The 19420-nt window shown below is 32.3% G+C and overlaps 1 protein-coding gene across 4 annotated transcripts in view; it reads right to left on the bottom strand.

Moving 5' to 3' along the window:
- The window catches only part of LOC115876835 (protein trachealess), a 139409-nt gene that overhangs the window by 4591 nt on the left and 115398 nt on the right, over positions 1-19420 (bottom strand). The window contains exons 2-6 of one of the 4 annotated variants that reach the window (XM_030892813.1): positions 17859-18069; positions 8707-8945; positions 3437-3498; positions 3284-3373; positions 401-563 (exon numbers count right to left, since the gene is read on the bottom strand). In XM_030892813.1, the coding sequence (XP_030748673.1) occupies positions 401-563; positions 3284-3373; positions 3437-3498; positions 8707-8945; positions 17859-18040 (736 nt within the window). In that variant the 5' untranslated portion in view covers positions 18041-18069. Of the gene's footprint in view, positions 1-394; positions 564-3283; positions 3374-3436; positions 3499-8706; positions 8946-17858; positions 18070-19420 lie in introns of all 4 variants that reach the window. The other 3 variants (XM_030892814.1, XM_030892811.1, XM_030892812.1) reach the window with 3 other exon arrangements.

Raw genomic sequence — 19420 nt, 5'->3', positions numbered from 1 at the left:
AAACAAGAACAGTTATTTGAGACTATGGAAATAACAATAGACGACAAGAAATAATTTTGGATATGGCGTTTCTCATCCCTAGAATTTTAATAAACTTGAAACGATGACGTACGCTTTCTGGTAGTAAAATAATAATCGAGATAGATCTGAATGGTTTCGTTGGAGAAATAACCATGCAGTGAACCCGCCAGGAAGCGATGTTTAAGAATGCAAGAGACAAAACTTCTACGTGTTCAATTGTTATTCCATAAGTGTAACTCAACTGCCGTGCGGTGGAATGCCGCAATGGCAAATCTCGTATACCGGGAGGAACGAAAGATTGTACGGTTCAAACCAAAAAACAAAATATTGAATAACTACTGGAATATTCAAAATGTTGTTGTTTGTTCCTTACCCTTACCGTCAGGGTTGTTCGTCCCTGCCGTAGAACTGCTTTCTTCCGAACCACTCCCAGGAGATGCAAGGTTCTGGCCTTGGGATAAACCTAAACCTAACTGCTCCGCTATTTCGGTATGGTCCTGATGGTGTATGTAATCGAATATACTACTACCCGTCATTTCGACCTGAAAACAAATGACTACAATTAATTTCCATTTCCAAAGACAAAAGATGTCCAAATATCACCTTGGACATATTTTGTCTTGCTGTAGCTTTTTATATTCGAGGTAATGTATACAGACGGGTCAAACACTATCTTGGTCTAGAGCAAGTACTGATGGGAATACCCAAATGTATCACCCGTAGTGCAGAAAAACCCTGGGCCAAGGAAAAGCAGAATGAGCACTGGAGAAACAGACAGGACCTTATTATAAAACTACAAAAGAACTACTAGTGTAAGTGGGAATAAAATAAAAATTGAGGATTACAACAGGTCTCTTGAGAGGACATATGGCTGTTAAGTTCTACCTGAACAATTACTGCCTTTATAACAAATTGGCAATAAATTTACAATTGGCAAAAAAGGCAATGAAAAAGCAAACGATCAAGCTAGAAAAGGAGCGAACACTCCACTAACTGGACCGGAACCGTTCAGCTTCCCAAGTTGAAACCAACTTAAAGCGGAACTCAAGAACCTAGAAAACTCCATCCATAACCTGAAATGAGAATCCTCCAACAGTCTAAGACGCTCGAAGAAATTTCTCAGAACTTACGACCTTCGGATTGTCACGGGATTTTTAACAGGACACTGTCTCCTCAACGAACACCTCAGTAGATTGAAGCTAAAAAACAACGGCGAATGTAGATTCTGTGGGGAAAATGGGGAAACCCCAGAACACCTCATCACTGAGTTCGCCGAGAAGAGTGATGAAGCTGTCTCAGACACTGGCTTTTGTCAAAGACTGTATGATTTGTCATAGACTATATGTATGTGTAAGACTGTATGATGAGTTATAATTTGTTATAACTCAAGAAAGAGAGATATAAGCTCCCTGCCATAGATTCTACCTGTACAAGCTCAACCTGTATTATGCCTGTATCAAGGAAGTCTTTGCTGCAGACTCTGCTATAAAGATCCTGCAACAGCGGAGCACATAATATGCCACCGCGAGGTGATAATACCTACACATGCATGTTAATATGATGATGGTAATAATGTGGTAATAATATGGCAAATTAATTTTTTAACAATTGTGTTGTAAAATCCTGAAAAGCGAAAGAGCGACAAGACAGAGGTCTTGCGTCATGAATTGCAGTGGCGGTAGCGGCGCCGGCGTACGTGTCCAGAACCACCCAGGGCTTGAGCCGCCCCCAGGAAGATGGGCATGCCGCTCACGTAGTCCTCTGCAGCGGCGTGCTCGCCATTTATAATGCCGCTGCCGGGCCGTAATCAATAGGGTATTTGCAACTGCGGGAAACGCTAGCCCGAACAGAAAGGACAGAGGGGCACGTAGCCCTACGTGTTATCACCTTTTAGCCCTGCTCTAGGCTACGGCAGGCCCCGAAATTCCTGCATACGCCTTTTAAAAAGTTGTAAGTTTTGTTTACCAACCGCCTTACAACAGACTGTTATCGATCTCCTAAACCACATTAGTTTTCTGGCTTATTTAAAAAAAACAATCTCTTATTGAAGTTATGATCTATACAGGGTGTCCCAGAAATAAGTGCAAGTAAGGAGTGGTAGATCTCGATAAAAGAAACATATTTTCTCTTTATCGTTTTTCAAATAAGTCCAAAATAACGGAGTTATTTTACTTTGAAAATTTCCAAAAAAAAATTTTTTTTGCTAAAATTTTGAGAACCACTGGATCTTTTCTGGATTTTCTTCCTTGTAAATTTAATCTACTACATATGTTGCCATATTATCAAGAAATTCCGAATTTTCAAATGTGTTTCTGGGGATAAACTATACTCCCAGTTAAAATACTTAACTGACAGGCACATATTTCTGGCACATGTAAACTGGTAAGAAATTATTTGAGTAGATACGTGTGTATTCGCTGACATATCTAATTTGTAAATTTATGCGTTGTTACCATGTTATATGATTCGTAGACATCTCTAGATTTTAAGTTGACGTCTCTACGCGAGAAAAACATTTTGTTGACACTTCCAGCAGATACGTATGTAATTGCTGACAAGTCTTGTTTATATAGATATGTTTTGCCTAGTTTCTAGTTCTAGATACGTCAGGCGATAATGTAGACTACCCCATGCGAGTAACTTTACGTAGATACATCTATAATAATTGCCGACGTACTTGGTTTAGTTATACGTTATTAAAAAAAATATAATTATATAGATATTCTAGAGATACATCAGGAGATTACGCTGACGTACCTATTTTATAGGTGAGTTTGTAGCTAGTTTATAGATACGTCGAGCGATTAAGTAGACGTTTCTACACTAATAGATACGTCTGTAATTGCTGACATGTCTTGTTTATGGATACGAGTTCTTTAGTTTCTAGATACGTCAGGCGATAATGTAGACTACCCCATGCGAGTAACTTTGCGTAGATACGTCTACAATTGCCGACGTACCTGGTTTATTTATACGTTATTATGTATCTATACTAAAGATACATCAGGCAATTACGCTCACGTAGCTATTTGAGTTTTTTAGCTAGTTTAGAGATACGTCAGATTAGAAAAGGCACGTGTAGGAAATTATATGAAAAATACTTTAAAACTGTAATTGCTGACGTATCTAATTTAACATGTACGTGCTCCAGCTAGACATATAGACGTATCTTTCCATAGTGTTTACTATTTAAAAGTAAGGCATTTATTATTCATTATTATTATTTTTACAAATTACTAATATTATTTAAAATAATGCATACTTGTGATAGTCCTAAATATATGGAAACAGTCTCTGAAATATACAAAAATCGGCCATCGGCAGCTACAGCTAGAGCGAATCCATCCAAAGACTGAAAAATCGAACAAAACAAATTATTAATAACGATAAAATTTACAGAAAATTATTCGGTTACCTGTAAAATATGTGTGCCTTGGTGTTGCTCGAAGATATCCATAGCTAAAGATGACCGCCTGCCTAAAATATAAAAGAATAAACCTTGTTACAAGAAAAATACTTATTCTTGTTGGGTATCTTAATTCGAGTGAAATATCGCTCGCATATTGGTATAAAGAAACATATGAGGCTGCAGGATATTTCTCAGCAGCAACCTGCTAGGAGCTGGTAACAAATTGGCTAAAATGTCAGCGGTGAAATATTGCAACTTGATATCAGGCTTTATAGATACTGTTAGACGCCCAAAATTCAGTCTCCCTACTTTTTATCACCCCAATCTCGCTGCGTGCTTACAAATATGATACAGGTCGTCGTATTTTTCTAGATTACTATTGCTCGATTCATTCAATATAATTTGTTATTTTATAAAACACATAAGAATTAACCAATAAACATTTTCATGTTTATACGGGGTGTGTAGGATAACAAAATAATCGATAATTTAATGTTAAAACAAATTGAACAACAAACAATAACGTCATAGTAATAATGTTAAGCAAGACCTAATCAAAATTCATAGAAAGTTTTTTAAATAATTAAGATTGAGACAGTGGTATTTGGCGTAACCTCATTTGCTACTGTAAATATATCAAATTAGTATTCATTGATTGGATTCCTTCAGAATCAGCCATAAAACGCCTGTCATAAAATACGTGGATTGGTACGAAAATGTACCAAATGTAGGTTAAATGAGTACTTTCTAATAGCACTATTTTTATTAATACATATGCATTTTTATTTTTTTACGCCTCTGTGCATTTTTAAATACGAAAATTAGTTGTAATTTTTAAAGCCTATACACAGGGTGAGTCTTAAATAAGTGCAAATATTTTCAGGGCTGCTAGATCTTGATAAAAGAAACATATTTTCTCTTTACCGTTTTTCAAATAAGTCCAAAATAACCGAGTTATTTTACTATATATGAACATTAAAAAAATTATTTTTTTTCTTAGACTTTGAGAACAACTGGATCTTTTCTGGGTTTTCTTTCTTGTAAGTTTAATCTGCCACCAATGTTGTCATGTTATCACGAAATTATATTTTTTAACTAAAAATATTTCCAAAATATTGTAAATTTTCATTTTTTTTGCGAAAAAAACCTCACAATCGTATTTCTAGGAGGGTCGATATATATTACCCCTAAAAGTACATGCACTTATTTAAGACTCACCCTGTATATGAAACCAATTTTTGAGTTTTTAGAAAAATAATATGTGTTAAAGTAAGTTTTGTCTGTTTTTAAGAGTTATAAACAATTTAATGATTAAATATCTTTGTATTCTACACCTTTTAATTAGTTAATATGATGACTATTTTTGACTGTACTTTTTCAGTGTTAGATATATAGTAAAAATAGTAATATATAAAATTAAAAATAAAACTTTAAGAATAGGGGGGATATAAACAATTTAAAACTGCAAAATTAAAATTAAAAAAAAAACTAAAAAACTAAAACAATTAGCTTTATTTCGTTCTGTAAAAAAAGTTATTTTTTAAAGCCTTGCTTGTGTGCAGTGTTGGGTATCTATATATAACAATAGTTAAAGGTCGCCTAAATCTAATACTGTACTAATAAGTAATTTTGGGACTTAAAATAAATAAAGTTTGTACGATATTTTCAATAAAACATTAAAAACACAAATTTTAAATAAAATTTTGTGTGAACCATGCTTAAGAGTTTAAGTAGCTGCTCGCTTTTTACTCTGTGGTGTCAAGATGTCAAAAATCAAAATCAAATTATTAATTTTTTGCAGAGATTTTTTGTATATTTTCCAGTAGTTTTTTTTCTCACGGAAAAAAGTGATAGTGCAGTGTTTTTCTGGAAGTAACTAGTAGAGAAGCTTTTTCTTAACCTGTTAAGCATGTAAGTACGTTTGTATATATTTATTTTGAAATTTTATCATAAGTGAAATATCAGCGCTCTGTAGTAAGTGTTCTTTTACATTTTACATTCTTCATCTCGTAGAAAAATAATAAAATTAGCTATAAAATTTCAAAAATATCAAAATTTATAAGAAGTTTGATGTACTTTTAGGATATATAAATCTCTAAAGGCGTTAATTATTTTGATTTCGTAAAAAATCGCTTTTTGGAACCCTTAATTGTTAAACGATTTATGATTATGGTTAGAAGTTCGTCTACATCTATTACCGTATCAGTAAAGCCAAAAGGCTTATAATTTTCTGTTCAATACGTTTTAATTATTTAATATGTTAAAAAAATAATTAAAATAGTAAACGTGGGTATAACTTTTGGAGGTAAAGATGTGGATCCGGTGGCTGACCTTGAAACGCGCTTTTGCTGCATATAGTCACAGATACTACGCATGCGCACATCGTCAATGTTGCCAGATTGCAGGTTATTTTGGAATTATTTTCAGTAGAAAACAAATAATGTTTTTTTCAGTGCTGTCAATTGTATCTATTATTTATATTATTATTTTAATATTTTGCACAACACGTGAATGATTATTATGTATTTTTATAGCCAATAAAATTAAATAGAAATAAAACTCTAGATTGCTATAATTAATCTAATTATTCTAGATTATGCTACATTTAAAAATTGCTTTGTTAAAAATTCGTTAAATTAAAAGGGGTGTGTTTCTTCTTTTTTAAAATTTTTAAATGCTGTAACTCCATATCATGTTCATAAAAGGTTTTATATCATTCCATTGTACGTAGGCCTTAAAAAGGCCTTTTAGCTTCGGTAACTATTAACTATAACTGTAGAATCAGCAACATTAAATAGAGGTACCTTGTTTAATTCTGCTTATACATATATTGCATTAATTTTTCTGCTACCTTAAGATTTTTCTATTCTTACACCTAATTTATGTGATTTTCTTAGCATACATGATTTATAAATAATATTTTTCGTAATGGAAGGAGTAATGTAAGTATTAAGATATCTTAACATTTATTCTCCACACCATAAAGCATAATGTGCGTTGTATTAAGACATAAAAAAATTATTAGAAATATCTTAATATAAATCACAAACTAACTTAAGTTTTGCTTAAGTTGGTATGTGTATAAATTTAATGAGATCAAAAATAAACCTTCACCATATTATCAAGATAATAAATAATAATTTTAATTTTGGCATTACAGGAAACAAGAAATTAAGTAAATTAAGAAAAGAATATCACAGTACAGGATATCCTATATATATATATATATATATATATATATATATATATATATATATATATATATATATCCATATCCCTTCTAAAGAGAAAAAGTGAAAACATAAAGCTTATTTTAATCCTATCAGCATTTTTCGATAAAATATGTGCCTAAGCAATTGCTATTAACCCACTAACTTGATATTTTTAAAAAAATATGATACAAACACACTACAATCAAACTAGGTAAAATGTTACCTCTATTTCATCGACTTGTGCTATAAAACTCGTCATGCGGTATAGTACTTCAATACATATAATTGATATACCTAATCAACAACTTGGATGTAATAAATGTGTCATATTGATAATACAAAAAAAATCTAATAGGTTTAAAACCAATAGGAAAAAATCCGTAAATGATAATTTTTAAATCTATTGTAAATATATAAACATTACAATATTATATTACTTACAACTCCGATTACAATCATAATACCTTAACTTCACAATCTCCATTATCCTTCTTACCTTAAGTTTTGTTCAAGATAAATCTGAAATTATAAAATGAATTATAGAATTTGTATTATTACTGAATAACACTCAAAAAATCATTTGTTTTCTACTGTAAATAATTCGAAAATAAACTGCCATTTGGCAACATCGACGATGTGCGCTTGCGTAGTATCGATGATCAAATGCAGCAAATACAGGCTTCAAGGTCAGCCACCGGATCCACACCTTTACCCTTTTGGAAAATTTTGGGATTTGCTGAAAACTTGTATTTTTAGGAAACTAAAACTTTTAAAATCTTAAATGTTTTGGTTTTGTAAGAAAATTGACTTTTCGAACCTCTGTATTTTTGAACGATTTTTATTACTGATATTTTTTCTACAATAGTTTGCAATTGGCTGATTTAGGTATTTTTTATGGTTTGAATTATAACATATATATTTAGTGTTCACACATGTCGCTGTCTGTACTTTGTGTGTAGTGATTGAAAATGTGTCATCCCCTCGAGCTAACTGCGTGCCGCAGAACTACAACATGTAAATCGAATCATCAGTCCCCCATGTTAAACTCGCAAATCCAATTCTCCATTCCCCGACACAAGTGATAAAATTAGCCGTTGCTTATTGTAAACCAAACTGGGAAAATTCACTTCCTTAATTCTCGTACTTGTGGCTGGCGAGGTCTAAGCGAACTCGATGTGGCAAGGGACGAAAAGATTCCTAATTGAAATAATTATGTAAAATTAAACCGGGCCTGTGCAAACCTCCGCTAATGAATTGACATTGATCTAGGGGCTTAGAGGCGGTTTTGTTTCAATATTTAAATGAAAATCAGCCCCGCGAATTGCTCTAATCCAGTTTTAAACTTCCCCACTGTCTGATTGGAGCTTATTTAAAAGTTCCGCCTCGGAAAAGCTCAACTTTATCGAATCTTGTTTATTTAATTCAACCGAATACATTAAAAACAAACATTTATAACTGTGATATAGTAAATAAAATAAAAATACCTATATGAGAGTCATACTTAATGTTATTTACCCTCGATTCGTTTGACTGGAGGCTTGACAGAAATCAAGCGGCCAGAGGTTCGCTAAACAATAGCCTACGGTCAGCGGTCAGTATTTCTTTTGTTCCGAAGGTAATTCGATTACTCTGGACCTTTCAGCAACCGCAGATGTTCTGGGATTTACTTTTCGCAGCCAAAACTTGGCTGCTGAGTCGAAAATTATTTCTCTCCATATTTTTATCTTTATTCCTTTCCTACAAAAGTCTTATATTTTCTTGTCCCGACTATTTTAATTACTTAAATACAATACTTTTATCCTTGTCTATAGGAAATAAAGTAAAAAAAAATCCAATATTTAGTATTTTGACGTTTTTAGAGCTTTTCGAAAAAACAGTCAACACAATCAAAATTTTATAAGTTTATTATTTAGTTAATAAACTAAAATTATATAAAAACTAACTCTTGTTTTTGAACGATTTTTAATGATGATGACTTTGTGATAAACTCCGGGTATATACTAGTTAGTAAGATTATATAGATTAGATGTTTTATATTGGTTTTAAAGAACTCCATACTCTTACCTTTTAAAGTCTTTGATGGGGGTGGTCCATCCCTACTCCACGGTGGATCCCCATGACCAGAAAAATCTCTTAACTTAAGATATGAGATCGTAAGTCTTATAATACTAGCTTTGTCCAACTGTGAGGTGATAGCTGCCGGCAATGGCAACATCTTAGCGAGTTCATAGAACTCAAAATTTTCTTTTCCTCTCCTTGATCTAGCCGCATCTCTGCTTTTCTCTTTCCTCAATTCCAAAATACTGTAAACAACGAGAAGGAGTATGTTAGATTTCTGTTTTGGCTCGTATAAAAATACAGGGTGCGTTTTAAATAAGTGCAAATATTTTTAGGGGTAGTATATTTCGACGAATGAAAATTTGGAATTTTTTGGATTTTTTTTGGTTTTTAGGTTCTTGATAATATGGGTTAAATTTGGTAATAGTTAAATTTAGAAGAAAGAAAACCCAGACAAGATCCAGGGGTTCTTAAAATTTAAGCAGAATTTTTTTTTTAAATTTTCAAAGTAAAATAACTGGATTGTTTTGAAAAACGCTAAAGCGACAATATGTCTACCAGCCCTGAAAATATTTGCACTGATTTAAGACTCTCCCTGTATAACAGAAGCAAGAAGTGTTTCAGTATGAAGTGCATTTTTTCAAAACTATTTTTTTGATTAATGTGATTAATGTTTCAGCAAGAATAGGGTTCTTGAGGGAGAAGAAAAAAGTCAATCTAAATAAAAGAATGACCACAGTCAAATTGGCCACGTCACGAACTCGATAGGTGCTTTTCGACAGAATGCTGACATAGTGGCCGCGAATTGTCCGGTTTTATGAGCACCGGACGTGCCATCCCAGCTAAACTAATGAGTCGTGCGGCCCTAGGGACACTTCAAATCCGGGGACAACGAAAAGCTTCCGGGGACCGGACACTTCGCTGTCCGGTGCGTTTTGTCTTTTATTCGTTACGCCCCTGTAATAAAACCGGCACCTCTATTTTCTTTACGACATAGATCATTTTAAGGATACGGTTCGTTTTAGCTCAGACATAGTTTACCTTTCTGCTTTATTCTCTTTTCAGTCTTAGAAAGGCTACATCTAATACTGTTTTTGTTTTGCCAAGTTTCTAGAGCTTTAAGCGGATTACTTCCATAGAACAAAATGTCAAATTCATTGATAATACATGGATAATACTCAGGTATTTATCAAGTATTCTTGATCTATGGAATAATTAGAACGTACGTTATTTTTCTAAGAATTAAAATTTTAATGTGAAAATTGAGAAATTTAAAATTGAAAAAAGAATTAAAGTTTGAATATGTATATTCTGTTCGAGTTAGCAACACGATCCTTGTGACAGAGTTGCAACAAGTCAATTTCAAAAAGACTTAAATCTAAAGTCTTATGTAAAACCAAAAGAGTTAAATCTTAAATCAATTTCACAGCCATTTTTTTTTTCATAAATCAGTATAATGTAATTTAAGTCGTTTTCACGACTGAAGTCTCTATTTTTTATTTAAATCATGATGATCTGCGAGTTAAGTCGGCAAAATGACTTAAATCAAAATAATTACCGTCAAGTCAAGATAGCCAGAATTCAATTTAAGTATATAGGTACCTATTTTTTAAACATTAATATTTTCTTTTTATCTTAATAAGTTTCTTGTATTACCGATTGGTCGATTTGCTTACTACCTATACAGGGTGTCCCAGAAATAAGGGTATTTTAAATTAGTATTTTAAGCGGTGGTAGATCTGGTCAAAAGAAACATTTTTTCTCTTTACCGTTTTTCAAACAAGTCCAAAATAACCGAGTTATTTTACTTTCAAAATTTCCAAAAAAAATCATTTTTTGCTAAAATTTTGAGAACCACTGGATCTTTTCTGGATATTCATGTAAATTTAAGCTATTACCTATGTTGCCGTATTATCAAGAAATTATGCTTTTTAACTTAAAACTAAAAAAAAATTCCAAATGTTTAAAAAAAATCAAATTTTCAAAAAAAAGGCGTGTTTCTGAGGCCGCAATATACTACCAGTTAAAATACTTGCACTTATTTCTGGGGCACCCTGTATAATTAATTTGTTGTAATGAAACTAAAACCACATAAAATAAAACGGTTAATTTTCAGACTAACTACAAACATAAAAATAGTTTTTTTTATAAAATTTAACTGATTTTGTACTTTTTCTATTATATATCCATTATAGTTTAGATGCCATCAAATTAGCGATGGGAATACCGGTTCCACGTGAGTCGCGTTACAATAGCGACCGTTCCAGAAAAATACCGCGACAAAATACCGCGATTTTGTAACCGAGGTTCCGACTTCCAAAGTATTGCAGTCTTCGCTAAAAATATATCTAACTTATCTATATTTGTAGATTAATGTAACTTTTATCCGCCACTCATTTTCCAAATATCGAGTTTATAATTGTGTATAGCCAATCTATCTCATTTTTAGAAAGACGTATGACATTCCTTGTTATCTTTTTTCTTATCAATATTCGTTAAAATAAAATGAACGGCTCATATTTATGTGTATTGCAATATAATATATTTAATGTTAAAATCAAGAACAAAGTCCAAACCACTGTCAAAAAAAATTGTTTATTGGTCTAACCTAAACTTTAAAATACAGGGTGAGTTTCCTCCGATGTTCTCTATGGCTATCTCGGAAACTACTGGAGATAGAGAGTCGGTTAAATGGGGAAAGAATTGCAGTTTTGTGGAGTCATAAATATGCGCCTTTAAAATTTTTGAAAAAGTTCGATAGATATTTCGAAAAAAACAAATTTCGGCTATTTTAAGAATTGTCCCTAATTCCATTATAAGCTATTATAGACAAAAAGTTTTCAGATAAAAGTTGTAGATAATCGCATTCTTTATGAGACCGTGTCCTCCGTTTTCTTCTATAGCCTGTCATTTTTGACATATGACACAAACATATGTTTTTTTAAATGGAAACCATAGTTGGCCATGACTTCATAAAAAGCGCCATTTTTTAAGCTTTTTAGCGATATAAGCTATAATATGTTTTCTTCGAAAAATTACTGAGTTATAGCCAATTCTTATCATTTTTAAACAACTTCACTTAGTTAGCCATGGAAACAAGTTCAATCGTCGTTGCTCTCGAGTGGCGGTACTAGAGAAGTTTAATTAAGTCGACCGGTCCTTTTATGAGAATAGGTAGTAATTCAGTTTTAAAAAGATACAACTCAAAACAATGGCGGAACATTTTCTAAAATAACTTAAAGTGTATGCAGTGGAATTATTTTTTTTAAGTTTTAGTTTGTTCAATGTAAATTGTAAGGAACCGTTTAGTAATATATTGTGACTTTTTATAAGTTATAAATCATAACAGAATAAGAATACCATGCAATCTAATTGAAATTAGTCAAAAAAGATAAGAATTGGCTATAACTAAATTTAACTTTCCTAACATGTCTTGAAAACCGTTCTCTAAACAACGTAACATTCACCAGAAAAGTTCATCATGGTCAAGAAAAGTTGAACCAATAATCCTACACGCTTTTCTTCATTTGAAAAATTCATATTTACAATTTTTGCTTATTTTAATTTACGAAGTTTGGATGTGACAGCTTCACATTTCTGAGAACAAAGGTGATTAAACTTGTTTCCATGGCTAACTAAGTGAAATTGTTTAAAAATGATAAGAATTGCATATAACTCAGTAATTTTTCGAAGAAAACATATTATAGCTTATATCGCTGAAAAGCTTAAAAAATGGCGCTTTTTATGAAGTAATGACCAACTATGGTTTCCATTTAAAAAAACAGATGTTTGTGTCATATGTCAAAAATGACAGGCTTTAGAAGAAAACAGAGGGCACATTCTCATAAAAGATATGATTATCTACAACTTTTATCTGAAAACTTTTTGTCTAAAATAGCTTATAATGGAATTAGGAACAATTTTTAAAATTGCCGAAATTTGTTTTTTCGAAATATCTAGTAAGCCATGAACTTTTTCAAGAATCTGAAAAGCGCATATTTATGACCCCACAAAACTGCAATTCTTTCCCCATTTAACCGACTCTCTATCTCCAGTAGTTTCCGAGATACCCATAGAGAACATCGTAGGAAACTCACCCTGTAGATATAAACAATAAAACTTATATAAATGTATAAAAGCAAATAAAATATTTTTATTTTATTTGCTTTTGCGTTTCATCTTTCAAACAACACTATTTTATACCATGCCTAGTACATACCAAAAATCGCTATTTCGAAAGTAACTTAGCGACGGCGACGGGAGCACAATAGTAACCGACCAAATCGCGACAGGCAAAACCGAAACCCTAGAAGCGCTCCAGCGACTGCTGGAACGAAGTACGTAGCCGCCGAGGTCGAGCGTCGATAATCAGTTACAGCAGTTACTTCTGTTCGCGACAGGGAACTAAAACTCTAGGAGCGCGACGGCTGGAGCGAAGTAGGTCGCCGCCGAGGTCGAGCGTCGATGCCCAGTTACAGCAGTTACTTATGTTCGCGACAGGAAACTACAACTCTAGGAGCGCGACGGCTGGAGCGAACACGTCCCGATCAAGATCGCGCGGCGCTACATACATACCAGTTCCAGATACTACTGTTGGCGACCGACGAAATCACGACGGCTGGAGCTAAACACGTCGCTATGCGGTTATTACGGTTCGAGCTAACTTCAAGTGCGATTATAAACAATTTATTTGCAAAATATAAATAATTTATAATTTTGTCCTCATTATGATCGTCGTTCTTCAGTAACAGGTTCCTGATTCGTTGTGGAGCGCGACACGACGTTACAAAAAAATACCGCTCCGAGATTCACTTGATTCACATGAAAGATAACCGACTCACTACGCATGCGTAACACGACAAATAAATATAATCAAAATCGATTTCGGAAAAGTAACTTTTTATTTGCTAGTGGTATTGAGATTGAGTGTTTTTTTTTATTTGACGCTGAACAGTTATGCTAAAGAAAAATGCTGCTGTTAAAAAAATATTATGAAAATATATAAGACTGACTTAAGTCTTTTATAAAAAGACTTAAGTCGAAAGTTATTTAATAATAATATATTAAAAGACTTAAGTCCAAACATCATTTAATTTTTAATGACTAAGGTCTTTTCCAAAAAAGACTTTTAAAAAAAATCTTTTAAAAAATTTAAGCCTATTTTTAATGACTCAATTCTTTTTGTATTTCCGAATAAAGATTTAAATCACAAATCGTTTTGAAAATGACTTAAGTCATTAAAATGATTTAAATCAAAAAGTTTCCTATGAGCTTGCAGCTCTGCCTTGTGATAACACAACATTTCAGCATCAAAAATATCTCGTTTTTTCCCTGAAAACAAATAAAAAGCTTAGTATTCTTGATATACCGCTGCCATGTCCAGAACTGGGGTTATTCTATTTAGAAAAAATATATGCTCGGCCCCAAGTGACCTCTCCAATGGCTCGTCCGATATGAATCACTATTTGGACCATTCGTACTTAGTTTTATTACCGACAATTTTATTTCCACGATTTATCGATAATTGTATTTGTTCTTTCTTCGTGAACAAACGGTTGTTCGGGGATCAGTTCAATTCCTTTGCAAATATTCATGGGATTAAATAAAATTTTATCGTTTTCATTTTGTCTAGGCCAATTTTTCGAGTTATAGAATTTTAGCACAGGGTTTTAGTCTCATTCTAAAAACTAAACGGATACTCCAAATGACGATTTTGCTGATTATATATGTTTTTAATAGTTTTATGTACTGAAAAAAGTAAAAAAAATTGGGTCCATTTTTGACATGTTTTCAGAGCATTTCTGACATGTTTTCATTTCGAAAAACTTCCCGTTTTTGATTATACGTTTCCAAGGTGCTTAGTAAAAATAGTGATAAAATTATGAAACTTTTAGTATTTCTAGGAATTTTTATGTAGATTCAGAAATAATACACCTTTGAAGGCTTTGGTACCTTGGCTTTCTGAGAAAATTAATTTTTTGGACCCTTGTTTTTCTCTTATTTTTGGTGATGGTTAAAACGTCCCCTTCGTGCTTTATTGTTCTCATAAGACTACAATGGACTTTTTTATTTATAGTAACTTGTAGTACTTATTTTTAGAACATACAAGCTTTTTTCTGTAAACATTTTTTTTGAAGTCTTGCTTGTGATATCTACATAATATTATCATTATTTTGTAATTTTGGCAATTAATAAACGTATTTCCTATTTTTTAATTTTTTATTAAAGTTATTATATTTCCAATAAAACATAAAAAAATCACAAATTTTACATTAAATCTAGCGTGAACACTGCTTAGGAGTTTAGTATATTTAATCTATACAGAGCTTTAGCGACACCTTCCGTTTCGGCTATTGTTTTTGATCTGTGGAGTTGGCGTCAGAGAGAGAGAGAGACAGGTCGGAGATGCTAATATGGCGTCTAGTTAATTAAGTTTTTGTAAATTTTTCAGTAATTTTCATTTTTTTCTGGGGAAAAGTGATAGTGAAGTGTTTTTTCTGCACGTACATTGTTGAGGAACTTTTTCTGAATCTGTTAAGCATGTAAGTGCGTTTGTAATTACTTATTTTAAGATTGTCTCGTAAGAGAAAGATTAGCGTCCTGTATTAATTTTTGTTTTATGAAATAATCATTTCGAAAGTTCTTAGAAAAGTAGTTAATATTAAATATAGCCATTATATTTTGAAATATTCAGATTTTGTTGGAAATTTTAAGTAAGTACTTTCAGGATATATAAACCTAAGTCTTGTTTTTGAACGGTTTGTTATGATTGTTAGAAGTTCGTCTACATGTAGAACAGTACTAGCAACACTAAAAAGTTTATATAGGTATTTTCTTGTTCTAAATATTTTAATTGGTTAACAATGTCAGTTATTAATGAGTCGCCAATTTTCATGACTATATATGCATGGAGAAATATCGAAAACTTGTTCATCCTGTATTCAGGGCTCATAAAAAAACAAAAATAGACATTAAGACTTCTTAGAATTCTTAGTATTTCTAGCAAATTTTATGTACTTTTGACACATAATAAAAACTTACGGTTGAAGTACTTCAATTTTGTAAGAAAATCGATTTTTCGAACTCTTGTGTTTTTGCGATTTTTTTGATGGTATATAATTATTTCTACATTTAACACCGTGATCGTATGATCAAAAAGGACTGTAATTTCGTTTTCTAGACCTTTTAATTAGTTATAAAATTATCTTTGTCACAATCGATGTTTCGAAAAATGTTGAAAAATTGCCAACTGCCATTTTTGGCATATTTTTATATAGAGCTTTTAAAAAATAATTATAGTTAACGTGGACGTAGGTACATTTTAGAAAATTTTAGGATTTATAGGAAATTTTACGTGCTATTCGAAAATACAAATGCATGTTTACGTATTATTTACTGTGTTTTTTGACACCTTTGCTTTTGAAACAATTTTTGGAGGTTTTTAAAAATATCTACACTTAAAATTGCGATTGTGAGGTCAAAAATGACTACATTTTTTTATTATGCATCTTTTGTTTAGTTAATAGCAATATTTTTATTAGATCTTGTGATCTACATCCTATTTTATCGAAAAATTATAATGAAACCCGATTGAAAACGTTTATTTATCGAAAAATAAAGGTAAATCTTAAGTTCCCGGCTTGGGAGTTGAGTTCCCGCGATCCCAGTTCCTTACTTTTGCTTTATTCATCCTTTGAGACCTTTGTCCCATACGTAGAATTCTAATTTCCGAGTTTTTGCCAGGGTGCAAACTTCACGATTCCCCATTGGGAGTGCCTATTTCAATACAACCTTTACACACGACGTGAGACCCCTAGCATTACGTCTTTTCCGCCATATCGAACATAATAGATTTCTCGTTAAAATCACAAAGGTATTACCTTAAATTTAACGTTTGAAGTACCCAAGAGTCCTATATACTTCGAACGTTTTAAATTTGATTATCTTTTATTGCCAAAAAAGATTTACATAATGTTGTCGAACTTTTATTCTTATAAAATAGCGTAAGGAGTTTTAAAATATCAATTTTCATCAATAAATCACTGAGAATATTAATAATTTTAAATAATTTTTGAAAGCTCAAATCTTTCCAACTCTACTGGTCATAGAACTTCAAGTTAGGCCTCTGTATATTTTAAATTGACGAAACCAGTTAGGTGTTAACTGAATAGTGAATAAACCTTTTCTAAAAATGAGCGTAGTATGTATTTTCGGCATGTTACCGAAGATGTTCCCTGGAAGGCGCGTTCCGGGACATCAGAGACGCTTTCTTTTTGGGCGAGGATAACCTAATAAAGGCTTTTGAGGGGCCAGCAGTCTCTGGAGGCCTGGATGGCGCTTCAAGTAGCAGAGACCAATTTCTGCCAATTTGGCCAAAAGTTCTGAGCGTAATTTTGTTTTCACACGCTGCCCTTCGCCGCCAAATTGAGCAAATGCTCGACGATGAAGGGAAATAATCATCCTTTTGGTTTTCTATTTCCACATTTCCCCATGTTTTCCTTGCTTTTATTTTTATTCAATTACAATGAAGAAAAATGGCAATATTATTAACGATATTAACGCAAATCAATTACATGTATATATACATATTTTTCTGAATAAATTTTATATTCCACTCCTGTTCTTCAGTCTTTAAAATAGAGAAAAAATCGAAATTGTCCCCCAATAGAGAGTCTGTTTTTTCGATTTTATTTTATTGTCCCCCTCATACGTGGATTTGGTCTCTTACATAATCGTATTATCATCCTTAGGGACCCCTATTTTAGGACGTTATAAAATTTCGTTCCGGGCAGAAGTGTTAAGGGATTGATTATTGGCTTTGATTTTTCGAACCGCATAGTGCCATTGCTGATTTAAGCAATTGTCGTAAATAATTTAACTGTAAATACACAGAAATACATACTTTTTATTCAGTATTTAATTCTTAGGATTAATGTAAATAGGTTCAAGCTGGCCTAATAAATATATCAGCTTTTACCAATTATCTGTATAAAGAAAATTTAATAAATTACAAATTATCAAGATATCAGGGTACCACAAAATTACTGAATGTGCTCCATGATTCAAAGATAGTGTTACGAAGAGTGTACCATCTTGGAACCATAAGGAGCAAGAAATGAGAAGAGAGAGAAAAAAGCATATAATATAATTGGACATGCCCTGGTTCGAGGAGAGGAGTCTGTTTGTAGGGAACACAGAGATCCGCCGGTACGAACCAAGAGTGCGTGAAGCCCGGGTTGATGTTCACTCCCAAACTGATCGGCGCCTGGTGTGTTCCTGGATGCCTCTGGAACCCTGACGTCACCGCGTAGTCCATCGCTACCGCTTGGTACGGCAGCATACCTCCTCAATGCCTTCCCACACTAAATACTACACGAAAGAACATAAAGGTTATTGGTAAAAAGCTTTTTGAGGTTTTCTCACGTCACCTGTGATGTTCTCCATTCACAAACCTAATTTATATTAGTCATAAATTTTTCGAAGTACTGTTTGCTGAATAAATTAATGATAAATACGAAAACACTTGCGTAAAGGACAAATAAAATAAAAATCGTCAATTGAAAATAATAAAGCTGTCAAGTTGCGGTATTCCCATCTAGCATGACCATTTTTATAGCGACGATAGGTGTGGAATACAGATTTCGATGTCCAATTTGATGCGATACTGTTAAGGATAGTTTAATTGAGTAATTAAATGGTTTGTTTTATTTATAGTCGAGTAAAAAATGGCTCGTTCAAATGCAGTTTTGAAAAAGGTGCTTCCAAGTTTAGTACCATAGATTTTTGGAAAATTGATTTCGAATTAATTATTATCCATCCAATAAAAAAGTTATTGGATGAATACCTTTCAATATACCAAAAAAAAAAACAAGTTTTCATTATTTATTTGTTTGTTTTATACTAGACATATATACAATTAAGTTAGGTATGTTCTAGTTTACCATAAATACTTATTAAAAAAATTGTATTGATAGCCAATGACATTTTTTTCCCCAATGGTTGACGTTAACACAATAAATGCATGTATTATACACCAAAGCTATAAAAATGCCTTCAAAATGGGACATAATATGAATTAATAATATGAACTTAAACATCTGGCTAGAGATATTAGAAATCCAATGATGGAAAAAAATCCTCAACCAAAAAATACTAAGAGAACTGAAGACTTTAGGGCGAATATTGAAGGACACTATGGTATGCGAAACAACAGCTGAAGAGGAGTGATTAGAAACAATAACTTTTTTCTCTAAGTGCTCTTATAAAATAAAAACAAGGATGCAGCATCTGTGTACAGTTTGTGAAAAAAAAATTGTTTACAGTGCTCAAGAAAAATATGTTTAAACTGCTGGGAGGATGAAAACATATGAGAAGATTTTTTTTTACTTTACCATGTAATTTTTCAAACAACGTTTGATTGCCGATTCATAATTTCTATTATGTGTATATTCATTACTAACTCATGTAAACTCATAAAAACATAGAGATATGCAAAAACATTTTATTTTATATTAAATTATGTAATTTAATAAGAGACCAGACTACTCTGACTCTGTAGCGATTGAAGGATTTATTATTTAAATAATTATTCAGTGTAGCTATTGAGGGTTAACATATTTGGTGATGAAAATATATAGTTTTAAAAGAAATACTCCAGGTTTTTGACACTAGAGGAACCAAATGTATGAAAAATTGTGTTAAAAGGATTATAATTCCAAGA

Source organism: Sitophilus oryzae, unplaced genomic scaffold (genome assembly GCF_002938485.1).
Source record: "Sitophilus oryzae breed Bouriz unplaced genomic scaffold, Soryzae_2.0 scaffold_1440_pilon_pilon, whole genome shotgun sequence".
In the NCBI taxonomy this organism is placed as follows: Eukaryota; Metazoa; Arthropoda; class Insecta; order Coleoptera; family Curculionidae; genus Sitophilus; species Sitophilus oryzae.
The sequence above is the reverse complement of the archived record's forward strand: the minus strand, read 5'-3'. Positions and strand labels throughout refer to the sequence as shown.